Source organism: Rissa tridactyla, chromosome 23 (assembly GCF_028500815.1).
Source record: "Rissa tridactyla isolate bRisTri1 chromosome 23, bRisTri1.patW.cur.20221130, whole genome shotgun sequence".
Taxonomy (NCBI): domain Eukaryota; kingdom Metazoa; phylum Chordata; class Aves; order Charadriiformes; family Laridae; genus Rissa; species Rissa tridactyla.
In genome coordinates, this window is record NC_071488.1 from 2,499,229 (window position 1) to 2,518,880 (window position 19,652).

General features: G+C 50.8%; 2 protein-coding genes across 15 annotated transcripts in view; one reads left to right on the forward strand and one right to left on the reverse strand.

Annotated features, from left to right (window-relative positions):
- The first annotated feature begins 152 nt into the window (after positions 1-152).
- PSMB4 (proteasome 20S subunit beta 4) lies at positions 153-3,057 on the forward strand. The gene is made up of 7 exons (XM_054182479.1): positions 153-312; positions 949-1,155; positions 1,536-1,682; positions 1,820-1,901; positions 2,007-2,123; positions 2,455-2,543; positions 2,919-3,057. The coding sequence occupies exons 1-7, from the start codon at positions 191-193 to the stop codon at positions 2,929-2,931; spliced, it is 777 nt and encodes a 258-aa protein (XP_054038454.1). The 5' UTR covers positions 153-190; the 3' UTR covers positions 2,932-3,057.
- Positions 3,058-3,771: 714 nt separating this feature from the next.
- POGZ (pogo transposable element derived with ZNF domain) overlaps positions 3,772-19,652 on the reverse strand; it is a 36,371-nt gene continuing 20,490 nt past the window's right edge. For 10 of the 14 annotated variants that reach the window (XM_054182472.1, XM_054182470.1, XM_054182467.1 and 7 more), the window contains 15 exons: positions 18,744-18,852; positions 17,494-17,787; positions 16,474-16,680; positions 15,769-15,878; positions 15,038-15,372; positions 14,154-14,308; positions 13,527-13,627; positions 12,491-12,637; positions 11,418-11,552; positions 10,707-10,879; positions 9,993-10,133; positions 7,889-7,948; positions 7,427-7,539; positions 6,686-6,710; positions 3,772-6,537 (listed from right to left, as the gene is read on the reverse strand). In XM_054182472.1, coding sequence (XP_054038447.1) covers positions 4,959-6,537; positions 6,686-6,710; positions 7,427-7,539; positions 7,889-7,948; positions 9,993-10,133; positions 10,707-10,879; positions 11,418-11,552; positions 12,491-12,637; positions 13,527-13,627; positions 14,154-14,308; positions 15,038-15,372; positions 15,769-15,878; positions 16,474-16,680; positions 17,494-17,787; positions 18,744-18,852 — 3,684 coding nt within the window. In that variant the 3' untranslated portion in view covers positions 3,772-4,958. The remainder of the gene's footprint in view (positions 6,538-6,685; positions 6,711-7,426; positions 7,540-7,888; positions 7,949-9,992; positions 10,134-10,706; positions 10,880-11,417; positions 11,553-12,490; positions 12,638-13,526; positions 13,628-14,153; positions 14,309-15,037; positions 15,373-15,768; positions 15,879-16,473; positions 16,681-17,493; positions 17,788-18,743; positions 18,853-19,652) is intronic. The other 4 variants (XM_054182478.1, XM_054182475.1, XM_054182474.1 and 1 more) reach the window with 4 other exon arrangements.

The window sequence follows — 19,652 nt, forward strand, 5'->3', positions numbered from 1 at the left end:
CAGCGGACGGATCCCCGTGCCCGCAGGCGCGTTCTGCCACACAGAAAATGGCGCCCGACACCGCCCTCTCCTCCCGGCCGGCTCAGGCCACACCCAAGATGGCGCCGCTCCCCCTCGCTCCTGCCTACGGCGGCCGGGAGCGGCCGCGCTTCCGCCGCGCCTGCGCAACGCGGGCCGCACCGTGACTAAGATGGAGGTCGGGGGAGCGCGGGCGCCGCCGCCGTTCTGGGCCGAGGGCCCGGCCCCGGGGCAGACCTACATCCCCGGCGGACCCGGTCCCGCCGCCAGCCTCCTGCCCTTCACCAGGACGCTGTGAGTGCCGGAGGGGCTGCGGGGAGCGAGGCTGGGGGGGCTGAGGATGCAGGGGAGGGGTCCTGGGGTCTGGGATGGGGGAACTGGGGTGGACTGGGGGAACTGGGGAGCTGGGAGGAGCGGCGCAGGGGGAGCAGAGAGGGCTGGATGTGGGGAGATGGGGCTGGGAGGGAAGAAATGGGGCTGGGGGGGTGGCTGGGAGGGGAGAGATAGGGCTGGGGGCCCGGAATAGGAGAAGTGGGGCTGGGGAGAGGCTGGGGGGGAGAGGTGCAGCTGGGAGGGAAGAAATGGGGCTGGGGGGGCTGGAAGAAGTGGAGCTGAGGGGGGCTGGGAGGGCAGAAATGGGGCTGGGGGCGAGGAGCAGGAGAAGTGGAGCTGGGGAGAGGCTGGGGGGGAGGATAGGTGGGGATGGGGGGGAGAAATGGGGATGGGGGGCTGGAATAGGAGAAATGGAGCTGGGGAGAGGCCGGTGGGGGTGGGTGTAGAAATGGGGCTGGGGTGGTGCTGGGAGGGGAGAAATAGGGCTGAGGGGGCTGGAAGAAGCGGGGCTGGGAGGGGAAATGTGGGGCTGGGGAGGGCTGGGGGTGTTTGAGGACCTGGGGGAGCCCGGGCCCTCGCTGACGTCGGGGTCTGCAGGAGCCCGATGGTGACGGGCACCTCGGTGCTGGGGGTGAAGTTCGCCGGGGGGGTGATCATCGCCGCCGACATGATGGGCTCCTACGGCTCCCTCGCGCGCTTCCGCGGCATCTCCAGGCTCCTGAAGGTGAACGACACCACCATGCTGGGGGCGTCCGGCGACTACGCCGACTTCCAGTACCTCAAGCAGATCATCGACCAGATGGTGTAAGTGCTGGTGGCCGCGGCCGTGGCCCTTGTGGCCCCCAGCTCGGGCTGGGCAAGCCCTGACCGTGCTGTGGATCCTGCTGGGCTGCTCCCTTCTCCCAGCCCTCAAAGGAATGAAATGTAATTAAACAAGGAGGGATAAAACCGAGCTGAAATCCCCATTTGGCAGTTTCTTCGATACAAGTGTCTTTCCCAAATTCCCCGCTGAGCGCTGTGGAGAACCGGTTTCCGTTACTCTTTGTGGCTGTTTCAGCTCTTGTAAGAGCTTGTGTGAAACAGGCTGCGGGAGGGGACTCTGTCCTGCGGGGTGTGGGCTGCTGCTCCCTTACCCGGCTGCTTCCCGGCTTTTCTCACTTGGGTGAAATTTCTCCCTGAATCAGAATCGACGAGGAGCTGTTGGGAGACGGTCACAATTACAGCCCCAAAGCCATCCATTCCTGGCTGACGAGAGTCATGTACAACCGGAGGTCCAAGATAAATCCGCTCTGGAATACCGTTGTCATCGGAGGCTACTACAACGGCGAGAGGTGAGCGAGGACGAGTGACGTGGAGCGTGTGACAGTCACTGCGCGTCCTTCCCCGGGGCTGCCTGCCATGGCGCGGGGTTCAGAGAGGCTCCGGAGCCGAGTCCCTCCCCGCAATGCTCACGGATCTGTCCCTTTAGCTTCCTAGGTTACGTGGACATGCTCGGCGTGGCCTTCGAAGCCCCCACGCTTGCTACAGGTTACGGAGCGTACCTGGCTCAGGTAGAGAATTCTCCCGCTCAGCTGCTAAAGCGACCTCAGCGCCGGGGGTGACTGAGCTGCCGAGATACTGGACTGTGTATTTATTTTGGTTTTTTCCCCCCGCAGCCGCTGATGAGAGAAGTCTTGGCGAAGAAACCCAACCTGACGAAGGAGGAGGCCCGTGACTTGATTGAGCGTTGCATGAAAATTTTGTACTACAGAGACGCTCGATCCTTCAACAGGGTGAGCGTTTTCTGGCGTTTCCTTAGATCTGACGGTGCTTCTCCCGTCACCGCGGCTGCGGCACCCAGAGCCCGCACTCCTTCACCTTTGGAAGGGTTTGTGTTTAGCGCTGCTGCCTCAACGTGCCCACCAAGGGAAAAGCAAAAACGTTACTGAATTGCAAAGCCACGTTAGAACAAGCTCGTTTAAAGGGCAGCTGCTAGTCCTGACCCCCGATTGATTAGAGCTTTCCCAGGGCCTGTCTTAAACTCGGGTATTGCAGTCAGGCTTCGTCGGGAACTGTCAGTGGTTTGGGGCTTCGTCGGGAACTGTCGCTATTTTCTCTCCTCAGTACGAAATCGCCATCGCAACGGAGAAAGGCGTGGAGCTGGAGGGACCCCTGACCCTGGAGGCCAACTGGGACATTGCCCACCTCGTCAGGTAACACCCACTGGCTTAACACGCGCTCGGGGGCTCTTGGCTGGGAGTTGAGTCTGGCAAAGCCCAAAGGCATGAAATGAAGTGGGTAAGGAAGGCTGGGTGATGGGCAGCTTCAGTAGGAGCCTCCTTGAGCCCTGCTCCAACCAAATCCTTCACGCTCCGGGCTCTGCTCTGCCGTTTCCAGCCGAGGCCTGAAGGCGTCAGTGGGGAAAGGCGTTTCGTGGGCGTCCCCGTCTGCTTTGCTGCCCTCGGGCTGCCTCGGCCGAGCGCCGCTGATGGGCGGCACCTGCTAAAAAGCAAAAAAAAAATGGGGATTTTTGTTAGCGTGGAGCCAGGCCGCGCGTTATCCTGACCTTATCACATCTCTTCCTGCAGTGGCTTCGAGTGATCCCCGCCGAGCTGCTCCCGGCTCCTGTGTCCGTGTTCTCACCCTTTACGTGTCTGTAAATCCGTTACTCCCTTGGAAGCCTTGATCTGACTTGTTTTGGAAAGGAAATAAATCCGTTAAAGAGAAGCCTGGGTGTTTGCGCTGGGAGCGGGTTTGGGGGGATGCTCCAGGAACACCTACCTGGGGAAGGCGCCCGCTTTCAAGGGAAGGCCGCTGACCGCCGCCAGTCCTTATTCCTGCCGGAGAAGGGCAGCAAAAAAAGTGGCTTTTATTGTTTTTGTAGTCTACGGTTTGGCTATCCTGCAGGAGCAGGGTGCCTACCAGACGCTCTAGTTGGAACGCGCAGAGGGGAAAACCCAGGAATTTCTCGAAGACAAGAATAACGACGATCTCCCTCCTTAAATTCCCCACCGCTCTGCCTCCTGCCAGCAGACACGCTGGGACAGAGCGGTATTTACTATTACCGGAGAGAAACAACAGTAAAAATATTTATTCAGGAGAGGGTTTTATTAATGATTTTTCAGGCTTTTATTTAAAAAAAAAAAAAAAAAAAGAAAATCTCAGTGGGGGGAGCAGGTTGTTCCCCTGAACCCAGTGTAGAGTTAAAGGGCAGGGAGGGGGCGCAGAAATGCAAATGGGACAGAACTCTGCCCCGAGTGTTAATGACACGTAAAGACATTTAATTACCATCCCATCTCGGGTTCTTCGGGCCACGCGGACGGCTCCGGGGGGGGCGCAGAGAGAGACCCAGCTCCCGCGCGGAGCCCTTCGTGATGCACCCTATGTTAAGCATGACGATCTCAGCGGAGTTAAATTAGTCCTTCATAATAAAAACGCATGTTTATAAATCCATTTCCCTGGTTTTATTAAATGTTCCACTTATGTACATTTTAAAGATGAACCATTTACAGGTCTGCACATGCTGCCTCCTGCTTTCCTCAGGTAAATAGGGAAGGTTCACAAAACCTCTATGGAAACAGAAAGGTGCAGGTGCTTCCGAATTCCGTATGTCAAAATGCTTCCGTTTATACCGTAATACATACAATTAAAAAACCCTCAAACATGCAAATTGTAGAAAAATTTAAGCTGGCAGTGAAAAATAAAAACAAACGTCTTCTTTTTGTGCACGTCACAGTTTTGTTTTCGTTAAATCAGATTTCTAATTCTAAGGAACGTAGTGTCTGATGCCACTGGTTAAAGCAGGTTTAGCAACTACTAGTAGTTAAAGGTCAACGTTTCATGGTCCGAAGGGTCTTAGCTCCCACCTACGGCTCGGGGAGATCAGACGGAGCTGATTTTCCCCTTTTCCACCAGTGACTCTGGAGGGAGGTGGGTGCCCGAGACCCCTCCTGAGCCCCAGGGCGACGTCTCCAACGGGCAAAAACGCTTTTTCGCTTGTGTTTTTTTTTTTTAACCCCGCCTCCAAATTCACAAGCGAAATAATAATTAACTCTTCTTTAGGAAAAAAAAAAACCCACAAAAAACCCAAAAAAAACCCCCAAATGCAAAGCAAACCGAACCCAAATTTTAATGGCCAATTATAGAAGGTTCACACATTAAAGCAGTAACTCGTATCTAATTTTTCCACAGAAACCTAAATCTCTGGGTCAAGTGTTAAAAAAAAAAAATAACAAAGAAAAAAAAATAATCTGTGTTAAGACAACCAAAAGATTTATATACTGGTTCATTAGCTACATATTTTTTTTTCCTTTCTTTAGAAATGGTCACATTGACAATGTATAATTCAAAACATTTCTGCACAATAAAAACAGAAAACTATGATACAGTGAGGTAAAGAAAACGCAAAAATATTCACCCACAATATATTTTCAGAAAATACCAACACAGTGATTTTTTTTCTTTTAAAAAAGCACAAAACTTATAAATGAACAGCATAAATGGCTATTTATCTGAGTGATCGCCTACGAATTTCCTAAACCCACAAATCCACAGGGAAGTGTAATGGTCTCATCCAACATTTATTTAAAAAATAACCCTTTCCGGATCACGATTCGCAAGATCAGTGCTCAGATTTCCATCAGATCCAAATCGGCGTCTTCAAAGCCATAGAAGGACTCAGTCTCGCTTTCCCCTTCGAAGAGCTGATGGAGGATCTCGGGGTCCGCGGCCTCCTCGGCCTCCCTCCGGTCCTGGGCCTCGGCCGCCGCCGCCGCCGCCTCCCGCTGCCCCTCGCTCAGCTTCAGCTGCTCCTCCAGCGAGGCGATCAGCTCCTCCTGCATGTCGGCGTTGCGCCGGGGCGAGTTGGCGGTGCCGTCGGGGCCGGGCAGGACGCTGGCCACCAGGAAGGACTGCTGCACCAGTTCGGGAGAGTCACCAATGACCTCCAGCACCTCCGCCAGCCAGCACAGAACCAGCTGGAGGAGAATGTCCGAGTCGCACGTGGAGTCCGCCATCTCCTTGGCTTGCTCTTTCCACTTTTTATGCAAGAAATTTTTCACAGTCCTTTTTATACAAACATCCAGGGGTTGGATTTTGGAGCTGCAGCCAGCGGGGACGACAGCCGGCAGGGTGCTGGAGGCGCTCAGCAAGGACAGTACCTCCTCGGAGAGGTGCGTTCGGTGACAGTCCAGCACGAGCATGCCCTTGCTGTTCTGGCACCGCGTGTGCTTCTGCCACACTCGGGACGACCACAGCTCCATGACTTCGTCGTCGCTGTATCCGTTCTCCTTTGCTTCCAACATGATGGATTCCGGCACGTTGGCGGGCTGCTGTACGTGACCCCGGTAGAAGACCAGCGTTGGGAGAACGCTTCCGTCGGCGAGGATGGTGAGGACAACGTCGCACCAGGGCTCCCCGGTCCCCACCGTCTGCAGAGCGTTCTCCTTCCGGTCATCGCTGCTCAGCACCTCCACGTCGAGGAAGAGGGAGATCTCATCGATGGCGGCGATCATGGAGAGGGGCAGGTCTTGAGTGTGGATTTGCCGCTGCACGAACTCGATGAAGCAACTGGCGTTGTCCTCCACGTCTTTGGGGAGAGGGTGAGCCACGGCCCTTCGCGTGTGCGTGCTGAGGTTGTGCCGCAGCATGAACCTCACCGCCCACTCGTAGGAGATCTTGAAGCCACCTTCGAGGGAGCGGCCGATCTTGGTGGCTTTCTGGAAGAGAGTCTCCTCGTTGACAGGCAGCTGCTGCTCCCTCTGCGTGAGGACCCATTCCGCCAGCTTCTCTTCAGCCTCTAAGCTGAGGTACTTGCCCTCCGACAGGGACGCCAAGTTCTCTTCTTGGAAAGCTTGAAACCTGCGTAGCCAGCGCTTGATCCGCCTCTGAGGGTTTCGGAAGTGCTCCGCAGCCTGCTCCGTGTTGCAGCACAAGGCAAACAGTACAACTCGCAGCTTCTTTACCGACAGCTGCTCCTTTTTGCTCGCGGGCTCGGGCTCCTTTGTCGGCTGCTCGTCTTCTTGAGCATCAATATTTAAGCACTCTTCCTCCTGACAGACCAGAGGCCGGCCGTAGGCTGCCGGTGCCAGCTCGGGCTCCAGGTCGTCCTTCGCGGGTAACACAGACTTTGTTTTCACAGTAGCAGCTTTAGCCGGGGAATAGGCAGGGCACGTGTTCTTCACGCTTTTGTCCTGGGGCTGAACGTGCCTTGAAGGGAGAGAACACAGGACCATCTTAAAACCCAGAAAATGAAGCTGTTGAGGGAAAACAAATGAATGAACCAACCCACAAAGGAGAAAACCAACCCCACAAGCCGAAACAGATGAGAGCAGAGAAGAGTTTACAAACAGTTTACCTGGAATGCGATATCCAAGTAGGCCCTGTTAAGAAAAACAAAAACAACAAACATTTGTATCTTAGCAAACAAACACTAAGTCGGTGCAAACAAAGACGAGGAGGATCCCAACGCGCCGTAGGAAGAGCTAACGCCCATCCCGGCCTCCTCCCGCACCCAAGGGCCGCCACAGCCAAACCAACACACGCAGAGCCGCGCTCATCGGCAAATCCCTCCCCCCCCGGCCCCATCCGTGTGAAACGACAAAAGGAGCCCGGTTAGGAAAGCTCGGCTTTGGCCAGAGCCCTGCAGGGACACCCCGAAGTTTTGCAAGTTGCAATAATTCCCCCCCCCAAAACGGCCAGGACGCCACTTTTCGGCTCTATTCAAAACCCGGCACCAGCAGCTGCTTCGGGCCTCCCGGTGTCAGGGAGGTACAATGATGTCTCGGAGGAACAGAGGAACTCGCTGAAGCCCCGCCATTGTCTCTCCCTGGGAAGAGCTCCCGGGTGCGGGTGACAGAGGGCTCGGGGCAGAGCCGCTGAACTCCGCCATCTCCATAACAATGAGGACTCGCTCAGGCTGTCACAGAAGGGCCCTAACACTACACGTGATGAGGACTCAGGACTCGGCCCAACGCTAAACAAAACTGTATTTGACCTGGAGTCTACGAACCGACGTACGACGTCCCGCGAATTAATTTTTTTTTGTTGTTGTTTTTTTTTTTCCCGCCGAGTTCTCCGCTCCTTTTCAAACTCTCACCTCGGAAAATAATGTTACTAAACTCGTGTGATGGATTGAAAACCAGATGTTTGGCCATCGCATCACCCTCAGATGTTACAAAGAGACAGGAGGAACACGACAGCTTCACACCGCTGGAAGGCGGGGAGGGGGGGAAGAAAAAGGGAAAAAAGAAATGAGCTTAAAATCAGTATGTGATATGAAAATATGGACATCCCCTCACTAACAATTAGAAAAAAGGGTCACTCTCCAGCGCACACAGGCAGCGTCCCCGTCCCAAACCATTAACGCCCACTGGAAGGCAACGGGAGCCCCCGGCAACGTATTGCCCTTAATTCAACATTATTTCCCGTGTGGCAAAGAATAAGCAGAGCTTCTTCGGAAGCAGATCACGAAAGAAAAGAAAAGAACTGGGAAAAACAGAAAGGGAATGCAGAGTAGACTCCCAGGTGATTAAAGTAGAGATGACAAGTTTTCCATTACCAGGCAGTGTAGTTTTTAAACAAAGCCAAGTATTTTGGACTCTTCCGAGGAACGTGGTTGCTGTAAGGAAAAAAAAAAAAAAGAGAGTATTAAATGTCAGAATTACTCCAGGTATTTAAAGAGCTACAAAACCATGCAAAATACAGTACGTTTACAAAGACGGGCCCAATGCTGGGTTTAATATTTCGCCCGCCGGTACGGTATTCAAGGAAATGAAAACTCTGTGTCCAAATAAGAACAACTGTACGGTAACGTTTGAAAATGCCCAGATTTTGGAGTAACTGCTCTGCCATCCTCTTCTGTGGTCTATCCACGGTCCTGCACAGACCACAGAGGGCATGGTATTTTTATTTTTTTTTTTCCTTTTTAAACTTTTTCAGTTGTTACATCTGAGAATTTTGCAGGAAACCCTAAAAGCATGGAAAAAATGTCAGTTTTCTGCAGCAGCGCGCAGTACGCGTCATTAGCTACAATAGTGATAGCTCGGAATGAACCTTAGCTCTTGCGCGCTGTTTTCTCCTCTCATTCGAAAGCCAGCAGCCATGTCTGTGCCCATACCGGACGGTGTCTTACAAACCACCGCAGTGAACTGGAATTCCACAGAATCCCAGACCGGCAGGGGTCGGAAGGGACCTCTGGAGATCACCCAGTCCCAGCCCCTGCCAGAGCAGGGGGCACAGGAACGCGTCCAGGCGGGTTTGGGATGTCTCCGGAGACGGAGACTCCCCCACCTCTCTGGGCAGCCTGTGCCAGGGCTCTGCCACCCTCAAAGTCAAGAAGTTCCTCCTCGTGTTGAGATGGAACTTCCCATGGTCAAGTCGCTGGCACCACTGAGAAGAGCCTGGCCCCATCCTCCTGCCACCCCCCCTTGAAGTATTTATAAGCATTGATAAGGTCCCCCCCTCAGTCGTCTTTTTTCCAGACTGAAGGGACCCAAATCCTTCAGCCTTTCCTCATCAGAGAGGTGTCCCAGACCCCTCACCATCTTGGTAGCCCTTTGCTGTCCCCCCTCCAGCACTTCCCTGTCCTTCTGGAACCGGGGAGCTGGACACAGTGCTCCAGACGCGGCCTCCCCAGGGCAGAGCAGAGGGGGAGGATGACCTCCCTCCACCTGCTGGCCACGCTCTTCTTGATGCCCCCCAGGATGCCACTGGCCTTCTTGGCCACAAGGGCCCATCGCTGGCTCGTGGCCATCCTGTTGTCCCCCAGGACTCCCAGGTCTCTTTCCGCAGAGCTGCTCTCCAGCAGGTCACCCCCAACCTGCCCTGGTGCGGGGCGTTATCCCTCCCCAGGTGCAGCACCCTGCACTTGCCCTGGTTGAATTTCATAAGGTTTCTTTCCACCCAACTCTCCAGCCTGTCCCGGTCTCTCTGGATGGTGGCACGGCCTTCTGCTGTGTCAGCCACCGCCCCCCAGCTCTGTGTCATCGGCGAACTTGCCGAGGGTGCGCTCTGTCCCTTCACGCAGGTCACTGATGAAGATATTGAAGAGGACTGGAGCCAGTACTGACCCCTGGGGAACACCACTCCTCACTGACCTCCAACTAGACTCTGTGCCCCCAGTCACAACCCTCTGAGCTCTGTCTTTCAACCAGTTTTCAATCCACCCCACTGTCCATTCATCTAACCCACGCTTCCTAAGCTTCCCTATGAGGATGCTGTGGGAGACCGTGACGAACGCCTTGCTGAAGTCAAGGCAGACCCCATCCACCGCCCTCCCTTCATCTATCCATCCAGTCCTGCCACCATAGAAGGCTATCGGATTACTCAGACATGATTTCCCCTTGGTGAATCCATATTGACTACTTCTGATAGCTTTCTTTTCCTCCACATGCCTTGAGATGACGCCCAAAACGAGCTGTTCCGTCACCTTTCCAGGGATGGAGGTGAGGCTGACCGGCCTGTAGTTCCCCGGCTCCTCCTTCTTGCCCTTTTTGAAGACTGGAGTGCCGCTGGCTTTCCTCCAGTCCCCAGGCACCTTGCCATCCATCCCCCCATCCCCCTTTCTTACAGTGCAGACCCAGACCCAGCGGTGCTGCTGCACCAGGCAGGAGGAATTTCTACCACGGATGCTCAGAGCATCCCGCATCCCGCATCCCACCTACTTGATCATGTGGTTGGCGTAAGCTCTGGAGCAGCAGGTGCTGTAGCGACACAGCGAGCAGTGCACGTAGGTGGGGAAGTGGTTCGGGAAGTCGGGGATTTCGAAACTGCACTCCAGGCAGGTCTGTCTCCCCAGGACGCTCCTGAAGAGATGGGGGAGGGTATCGTCATTAGTGTCTGAACAGGCATCTTCAGAGTCGTAATAATCAGGACAGAAAAGAACTTAATGAGATGTAAAACTTTCAGAAGTCTGACGTCGAACTAGTCTCATCTCGCCCCCTGGCTTCCTAGGGTGCCTCGGTGCCAGCCTAAACATTTCCCACTTGCTGTAGTCGGGAGTGTATAATCCAAGAGTGGATAATAAATAAATTAATTAATTAAAATATCAAAGACAAGGCAGCAGGACAGAGGATGGGCAACAAGCCCGCAGGCTGATGAAATTCCATTGTTTCTACAAAAGCGCCTAGCTAATTCTGTATTTTGCAGTTTCACCTCACGGGCTTTCATAACATGACTGAATCCCGGTTTTGTGGGAAGCTGATTCTCCTGGCACAAAGTTTCCCTGGCAACAGTAAGACAGAGCTGCCCAGTGCCGAGGATTGTTATTACCCATCACCGCGGCATTAAAAAGCTAACCACGTTTCCTTAAAAAAAAAAAAAAAAAAAAAACAAAAAACCAAACTTTTAAAATTTGTAATTTAGCAAGAAGTTCTGACATTTTTTTGACCGCTCTCTTCTGGACGTTCCTCTGGACAGGCGGGTACAGGAAGATGGGCTGGGGATCGGTAGAAGACGACAGCGGAGCGGTTTCCTGCCCAGGGCCCTGCGGCATGTCGTTGGACGATATTGGCACTGTGCGCGGCTGTCCTCTGGATGCCCTGATCGTAACCTGCAGAAAACGGACAGACCCAAACCTCCTCAGACGCAAGGGCAGAAGCCATCTATCCCACGCGGACTCCTCCGTTTGGAGCAGTCCTTCAGGCTCTTGGCAGAGAACGAAGAGGTGCTCCTGGGACACCCCTCGTCCCACCCAGGGCAGCGCTGGCATAGAAGAGGACAACGCCTTGAGCCCCAGAAGTGCCTGTTTGTCCCTAATGGCTCCAGAGGGCGTCCAGACAGCGTCCAGACAACTAGTTCAGACACCGTCACTTGTAGATACCTTAGTTAGGAGATTTTAAGCTCCGCCGTGCCACTCACACCTCCTCTCTCTCACTTATTGTTTCTGTGAAGCATCCGATTAACTAATCGCACACCACAGGGCCAGAACACGGAGTGTTTTTCCTGTCCCCGTGAGTGTGGTTTAAGTGATGCAGACGAAGCAAACATCAGTTTTGCAGCACTTAATAAATACACACCAATACAGACGCTACGGGCGTTTCCTGAGGAAAGAGAGGAGAGAGGCCTGCTGTTAACTTGGGATTTCTCACCTTGGTTCCAGGTTTCAATCCTTCTAATTGTTTGGGCTTTCGGAAAGTTTTGTGGTGCTGCAGCTTGTGTTCAATTTTATCCTTGGCAAATATGAACTGGAGTCTACACTTGTTGCAGTGATAAACACTCTTCTTCTAAAGCAAATGCAAATGAAATATATTTCATTTTAGAGAAACAGAAGTCACCACCCAGCAGGGGTTTTTGTTTAAAATAAAGAAAAAAGGAGAAGAACAACAACAAAAAAATCACTTTTCTCCCCTTCGAAACCAAAGGCAGCCCCGCTGTTCCTTAACATCTGAAAGTCCCTCCCCGCCAAGCCCCGTATCTTGGGTGTTTTGGTTTTAAATTTTTTGTTTGTTTTGGTTTTTAATTAAAATCACCAGGCTCTGTGGAGACACCAAGACCTGGAAGTGCCACGGAACAAGCCTTCCTCAGCTCGTTCGAGGCCAAGTAAGGCAGAGGAGGAGAGCAGCGCGTGGGGCAACTTTTCCTTCCAAAGCCGCCCTGCCTCCACCTCTCGGGGAGGCAGTGGGGGACTTCGGGGGCAAATCAACCCAGGCACTCGGCGAGAGCGCCGCGTTTCTATATTCTGAAAGCACACTTCAGCTCCACCCACGTAAAATATGTTGTCAATACAGCCAACGTATACGGGAACAGAGCACCCAGCTACAGAAATTACATTCATTTGTGCGCACACAGTGTTATTTACTTATTTATTACCTGGAGATCAAAAAATTTAAAACCCAAATGAACACACAGAGCCCACTGTTGGTTAATCATCCCAGGAAGCACACACAGTCCAGCAAAACATGCTTTTTCCTGCTAAGTAACAACAATGTGCGCCGCTCCCGAAGGAGCAATGCCTCTTCTCTTCAGCACAGTCCCTATGAAAGGTCTGGAATGACAGCAGGCAAAATCGCATTTGTTACGGAGTGGATACAGCATCTACTAAAACCCCTCTTTCAACCAAGTTTTCTTTCTTTCGGGTTTTTATTCCAAGCAAACGCTCAACTAAGCGCATGCTTACGGTCCCCCAGAACCTCTGTGGAGGGGGAAGCCCCGGCGGCGGTACCTGATGCCTCATGAAGTGCTGCTGGAAGGCATTGCCGTTCTTAAAGACCTTGAGACAGTAAGGGCAGAGCAGGTGCCGCGTGTCTTCGTGGATCATTCGGAAATGGCTATCCACTTCAGAATAGAGTGATGAACGATACTGGCAGACCTAGACGAGGGGACGGAAACATTAGTGGGGAAATAACACGGGAATCTGTCTCACGTCCACCACTGCAGCACGGAGATCTTCACAGCAACCCCCAAAGACACTGGTCGGTGGAGTTTAGGAACCAGGCCCTAAAGAACCTGCCAGCCTATTCCAACTGTGGGATACTAAATCAAGCAGCGCGTATTCAGAGTAGTTTGGGAGGAACGCATTTGAACTACTTGTATAAAAAGAAAGTAGTGACAATTCAAGCTCCAGATCCAAGAAAAAAAAGAAAAAAGGGAGAGACAGTCAATACAAGGCAGTAGGAATATACTAAAGAGCAGTTTCTTCAGGGTCTATGTAAAATGTACAATCTGGAACATAATCTGTTTTAACATAACGTATTTTAGAAGTTTCTTCTCTGTTTTTAATTTTTGGAGGGGCAATTTAGGACCTCTGGGTGGAGATGACACGTTCAGAATCCACGCAAGCACAGATCTCATGGCAACAGAGTGTCAAGGAAAGGTATCACACAAGCAACACAATCTCATCTGCTCCAGAGTGACAACTTCTCTTTATGGCACAGCCATTTGCCTGCAGGCCCTGGGAGGAAAGAAAAAATTAGGCCCTGAATGCCACTGGGTCTCAACAAACGTCTATGAAGCTGAGCCAGCTTCAGAGCGCTGGGAATCGGTGGCAAACAAACGTGAAGCTACTCGTGCTGCCCTAAGAGCCACTGGAGTTCTCTAATTGCACACCTGGAAAAACCGCAATGGGCTCCGCACATGTGTTTGTGGCCCACCTCTGTTCTGGACCCCTGTAGGCCACAGACATTGCTGAAAAGCGCCAGATTTCCTCTTATTCTACAGTATGCGTTCAGGGAGCCCAGCCTCTAAACCACCCCGAATACCTGACAAACGTAGGGCATCTCCCCAGGCTTGTGAGTGTCCTTCATGTGCTGTAGGAACATCGGCTCGCTCTCAAACGCCCACTCGCAAATCTTGCACTTTGCTGCAAAAGAAAGGAAAAGCAGGTAACGGCCGGGGGACAAAACCCCGTTAAAACATACCAAAGAAACTTGCGACTGGTAGTGTAATAACTTTACAAAAAAAAAAGAAAACCAACCAACCAACCAAAAAAACCCCCCAAAAACTACCTCTCAATTCTTGGAATTGGGTAGACAACAAGATATATTCTGAGAGGTTTCCGAAAAGCAGCAAAAATTCTCTTAAACAAAACGGCAGGTACAACGCGTAGGAAGACGCCCCAACAAGGAAACCGCAAGCGATTTTAAACCAGACGTCAACCTACTGGTCAAAATTAAGTTCCACCATGACATTATTATTGAACTCGATCTTTAGAACACTCTTGACAGTACGTTTGCAGAAACGTCATTTAGATGGATTTTTCTGCTGGCCTACCAAACCGACGCACCAAGGGGCAAGGCAGAACGGACGCTCCTTTCTCAGCAGACCTGCAGTTAATACAAGACACAAACCCTCTTGAACCTAAACAAACAGCAGCACAATCGACTTACTTGTTGACTCATAGGGACTGTGGACGTTCTCTAAGTGACACTGCAGCTGAAACGGAGTGGAGAACTGTCTGTAACAATGCTGGCAGATGGTGTGGACATCCACCTCCCCGTTCTGCTGGTCCAGTTCAACGTGGTGCTTCATGTGGTTCATAAACCTTACGGAGGTGAAGAGAGAGGGCGTGAACAGAAATCCACACATTTTGCACCCGTAACCCCGAAAGCATTACAAACACCGCACCGGAAGGTTTTTTTTTTTTTAACAGCGTTAAGATGTTTACTTCTCGCTCTTCCCATCAAAAGGAAGCAAAATCTCCTCCTCCCCAGCAGCTTCCCGCTCCCTAAGTCCAGGGGAAGCATGAGAACAGGTTTTGCTGTGAGAACAAGGGGCTCTGCCGCTTGCTTTGGAGCACTTCTGACCCCAACCAGCCACTCCACTGATGACAACAAAACATTTCGACTTAGAAGAAAACATCAGTGGCCCAGTTATCACGGAGGGGATGGCTCAGAAGAAGACATTATTTCATAAAAAAATATTTTCTCCCTCTGTTGTAAAACGCATTGAATCAAGATGAGAAGAGCAGTTCTTCAAGACGAATTATTTCCTACTATCTAGCGAGACCAGCGATGAGCAAATGAGGCGTCTCTGCTGAAGAACGTAAAGGCAATTATTCTAACCGCGCGGTCGTCTTACGACTTTTTCCCCGGATTGAACCGTCTGACAATGGACAAATCTCTCCCTTCTGTGTTTCAGTTCTGGTCTTAAGCTACAGTACGGGGAAGCTGTAGGGCTCCAGAGGCTGATGCTTACACCTCATTTGTACTTCTGCAGATCAGAGGGATCAGAACCCCGCCGCCTGTTTTTGCGGACCTCGCGGTCCTCTTACCGTATGTTGTTCTTTAGCCTCTTGGTGCAGTGTGGACACCTGAAGGAAGTTGGAACCTTGGGGAAGTTCAGGAGCTGGCTCACTTTGCCACCATCTCTGCCGTAGTAGAAATCATCTACCAACATAATGAGCTTACTTTGGGACGAGTCAACTACGTTTTCACTTGGCTCTGGAGCTTTAGCAGGCGGGGACAGGGCAGGGATAGGAGTAGAAGAGGGTGGTGAAGCAACAGCTGTAGTTTTTTCTGGAGACGGAGGCTTTGCAGATTGAATATTTGGTTCAGATTCTAGAGATTTTCTTTTCTTGAGGAATTCAACCATTTCAGGGCAGCAGTACTAAAAGGAAAAAAACAAAACAAGAAATCCCCAACAGTTAAACTGTATCTAGGCAGAACTATACATACTATTAGCAGACAAGGACTAGCCGGAACTCCAGGAAAGGGTAACGCAGATTCAGTATCCATTTTTCTGGTTTGATTGTTTATTGCTGAGTAAGATTAGAAAATGAACGCATCTCCTGGCACCAGCAGGACATAAAACTAAAGTCCTGCCTAGTTCCAGCGAGAAACGCTGCGGAAGGTCTTCCAGAGGCCTCTCCTTTGCCGCTCACTTTCTCCTGGTCACACTCTTCCTTTTCACAGGAGCCCCTGATCTAGGGAGAACAACTATTCTTTGCACCCCACAGTTACAAGCAATTATCCGTTAGCTGCTCATCTCAGAATGGGTACTTACACACATGTGTCCTCTTAAAGCTTCGGTGACTCGAAACTGAGCATCACACCTTGGGCAGACCTTCCTGCCACCATCTTGCAAATCGAATGTGGGAATAGGAGATGAACTGACTGCAACAGGAAAAACACACAAAAAACTGGAATCCTTACATTTCATCCTAAATCTAGGCAATCACAGAATCATAGAATCATTTAGGTTGGAAAAGACCCTTGGGATCATCGAGTCCAACCATCAACTCCACTCTACAAAGTCCTCCCTTACACCATATCCCTTAACACCACATCTTTTTGGCACACTGAAATACTTTAGTCTCGAGAGCTGGACTTTTAACTACTAACTAGACTGAGAGAGGTCAACACCTTAAGAAGGTGCTCCCTTTGGAAGAAGAGAAGCAAGGATTTTATCCTTTTGCTTCCTTGTGTAGAGTATTTGAGGTCTGTGTATTTCCAAGACGGCAGCGTGCACACCAATAATTCTGAATGTAAAGTAACGTATGCAAGCAGATATCCGTAACAAAATCTAATCACTGGACAAAAACGTACAGATAAAGACGGAGAAATTAACAGCAAAGCTTTTCAAGTGTTTGTCCCTATTGTGAAATCTCAGCGGTTACAGGTTAGCGTTTTTTTTTTTTTTACTGCAGAAAATAAACTTCTGAACCCTCAGCAGAATCAGTCGAGCCAAGACAGCTGCTGCAGCCCGTACCTTTTAATGACGAGGATGACGACGACGACTCTGAAACGCTGGATCTCTGGGAACCGTGCACAGGGCTGCTGTTGGAAACCACCAGCGGGCCAGGGCTCTGTCCTAACGAAGGAATGGTGTTCAGGGTATTCACTAGCTTAGCAACCTCATTGCTGTTCTCCCCAGTCACTCCAGGCCTCTTTACAGTCACAAAGCTCGCAATACTCACTGCCGAGGGAATGGATGGCAGAAGAACACTAATAAGGACTCAGTAAGATCTGATCCACTGTGTGAATCCCGCCCCCATCTAAGATGCCTCGTCTCTCGCTCTTCTACCTCCAGTCTGCCCCGGAGACGACTAAGCCGTCGATTATCCCATCCAGGGATGCGAAGGCCGGCAAGGCTGGGAAAGGGAATTTCCTCAGCCTTCTGGATAACACTCCAAGATAGGAGCCATGCCCCGCCATGAACTGAACAGGACGCTGATGGTCACGAAAATTATTTGTACTTCTTTTCTAAAGGCAGCTGTATATGATTATGGCCACTTAAAGCTAAAAATAACCTGACTACTTGCTGCGTGAAGAAGTATTTTTTTTTTCCTTTTTAAATTGTTTGTCACTACTCTTGAGCAATCATTTCACTCATGCATTCAGCCAACGTTCAAAAAAAAAAAAAAAAGACGCAACACAGTTAGTTTCTGCTTGTGTTCACCATCTATTTAACTTCACCTTTCAAAAAAATACAAGTGATTAACAAATAGTATTTTTCACTTTGGGGGACTTCTAGTTGATGGTCTCACAACATTCTACAAACCAAAATTTAACTAGTTCTCAAACCAAACTGGACACGGTGGCGGGATTATCCTCATTTTCCAGGTTGGTAAAGAGAGCTGAAGCGTGAGTCAGCGAAGAGAGGCAAAAATAGAACCCAGGAGTTCTGACTCAAGTTCTGTCTTTTAGCTGCTACGCCGTATGTTTGAAGATGAGAATATAGACAGTGTCATACACTCGAGTCCCCTTGCTTTTCCATGGCAAGTCTTACCTAATTTGGGGTTAGTAGCTTGACTGGACTGCCCTGGCTGCTGCACAGTTAACTGTCCAAGTGGTGTTGGCTGCGTTGCAGTAGGAGTTGTGGAGGTGCTGGGAGTGGACTTACTTTGCTGCTGCGCCTGGGACTGTGGCACAGTGCTCCTGATGGTGAGCGTGGCCGGAATGACCGTAGTGAAAGTGTTGGTGGTGGGTCGGACCGGCATGGTTGTACCTGGTCTCACCTGGGCCATTTGAGAGAACACCTGAGGAACTCCGACCGTTGGTTTAACAAACTGGGTACCTGGGGCTTCAAAAACAAAGGAAGAAACAAGGTAGATCACGTACTCGAATTCCATTCCTTTGCAGTAATACCTGAGTGCAACCTATTTTCCAACACTGCTGAGCTCCCGGTGGAAGCTAATTCCAGTAGAAATTTTAAAAGCTGAGCACCTTAATTTCACTTCCCAAGCAGACTAAAACTGAACATGGATGCAGACAGAGCGAAGACTGTATTCATAAGGTTTTTTTAGGTGGAATTTTCCAAAAGGCCTAAGTATCTTACGAGCATAAATCCCACCGACTTTCATGGGGCTCATAGTCCTAGTCACTAGGTCCAACGGAAACCCATGGAAGGTTTCTTACGGCAGGACAAGGGTGATCCCACAGTTGCAAATTAGTTTGCGATATGAGGCTTTGGAGATGTGTTCTGGGGAGAGCGAGAGGTGACTCCTCGCTAGCACTGTTGCTTTGTTTAAGGCAGGTTTCTGGCGACGCATGGGCTCTCGGTCTTTCTGACGGTGCGTGACACGACCTGGCAGCAGAAGTCAGCGTTAGAAAAATCATCCTCAGGGTGAGGTTTGGCTTCCAGGCAGTCGGGGAGCACTCGCATGGCATGGGGAGACTTAAGGAAGGAAGCGGGGCGCTCATGGGCTGGGATCTTGACATTAGAGTTAACTGAGGAGGCTTTTTGGAGAGGCTGGATTTATACGGAGCCCTGTGAGGCAGACATTCCTTCCAGCTGGAAGTTCCCGACTCTGCAAACTGGTTCGTTACTACGATCAAAGGGCCTACTCTCTGCTGCAATATGACTAGCAGAATTACAGCCACAAACACAGATAAATCTCACCTGCTACAAAACTGAACCCCCTTCTTTAGAGCCACTAGATGCGCGGGTGAAATACAGGTTTCAAATATTATTTTTTTTTAACGCTTGCTACTCTATAAAGGAACAGGACAGTGGCTTTGGCTTGTTTCAGTCCTTACCTGGGACGAGGGTGATGGGTCTAACTGTCTGACCTTGCTGTACGTTGAGAACAATTCCAACTTGGTTCATTGTGTTTTGTACAGGCCGCACGTTCCTCACGGGAAATCCCTGCAGTCAAACAGCACCGTTACCATCAACGCACCGAGCGTATCTGAAGCGCTTTCACTCCGAGTCTTCTAGCCCAAAAAACAAATAAACAAACTAAAAAAGCCCCGCAGCGCTATCACCTGCAGATCAATTGAGCTATGAGGCCATGCTGTTCCCAGCCAGCGCCTTACCCAACAGCAGGGCCACCTTCCTTATGCTCCACAACATTCGATATACAGCCTCCACTCTCAGTCCCTCCTTCCCGAAGCACCTACAGAAATCTTCTCCCAGCTCTTGAAACAATGTATTAACCCATATTTGAAGCAGAAGTAGTTTCCTGGGATCGAAAAATTTGCAACACGCAAAGGCGGATTTTTTAATTTATTTTTTTTTCTTGTTTTAAAAGCAGGAGCTCTGGTGAACACGGGCACGCGTTTCGTAGGAGCGCTTCCCCAGGCAAATGCTCCAAGAAGCCAGCGGACATCTAAAAAATTACCTGCACGTTTCCCAGGAAAATAAAATGAAGTACTTAAGCACTCAGCAATGTCAAATTCACGCAGATTGGACAGACCCACCCACAGCATGGAGCTGGGCTCTACTGGTAAGCCCACCAGCGAGAGCCAGTGGGAAGTCCCACAGGACCTGCTGAGGTGTGGAACGTGGCCAGCTTTCTCCAGTGAGATCCGACTGCAAAACGACTAGGAACACGAGCTATTTCCAAACAAAGCTACTTCTAAATCTACATAAATTAAAAAAGCAAAAACCCAACAGATTTCAGCTCAAGTGCAACATCCACTAAAGGGCTCAAGAAAAACTGAAGC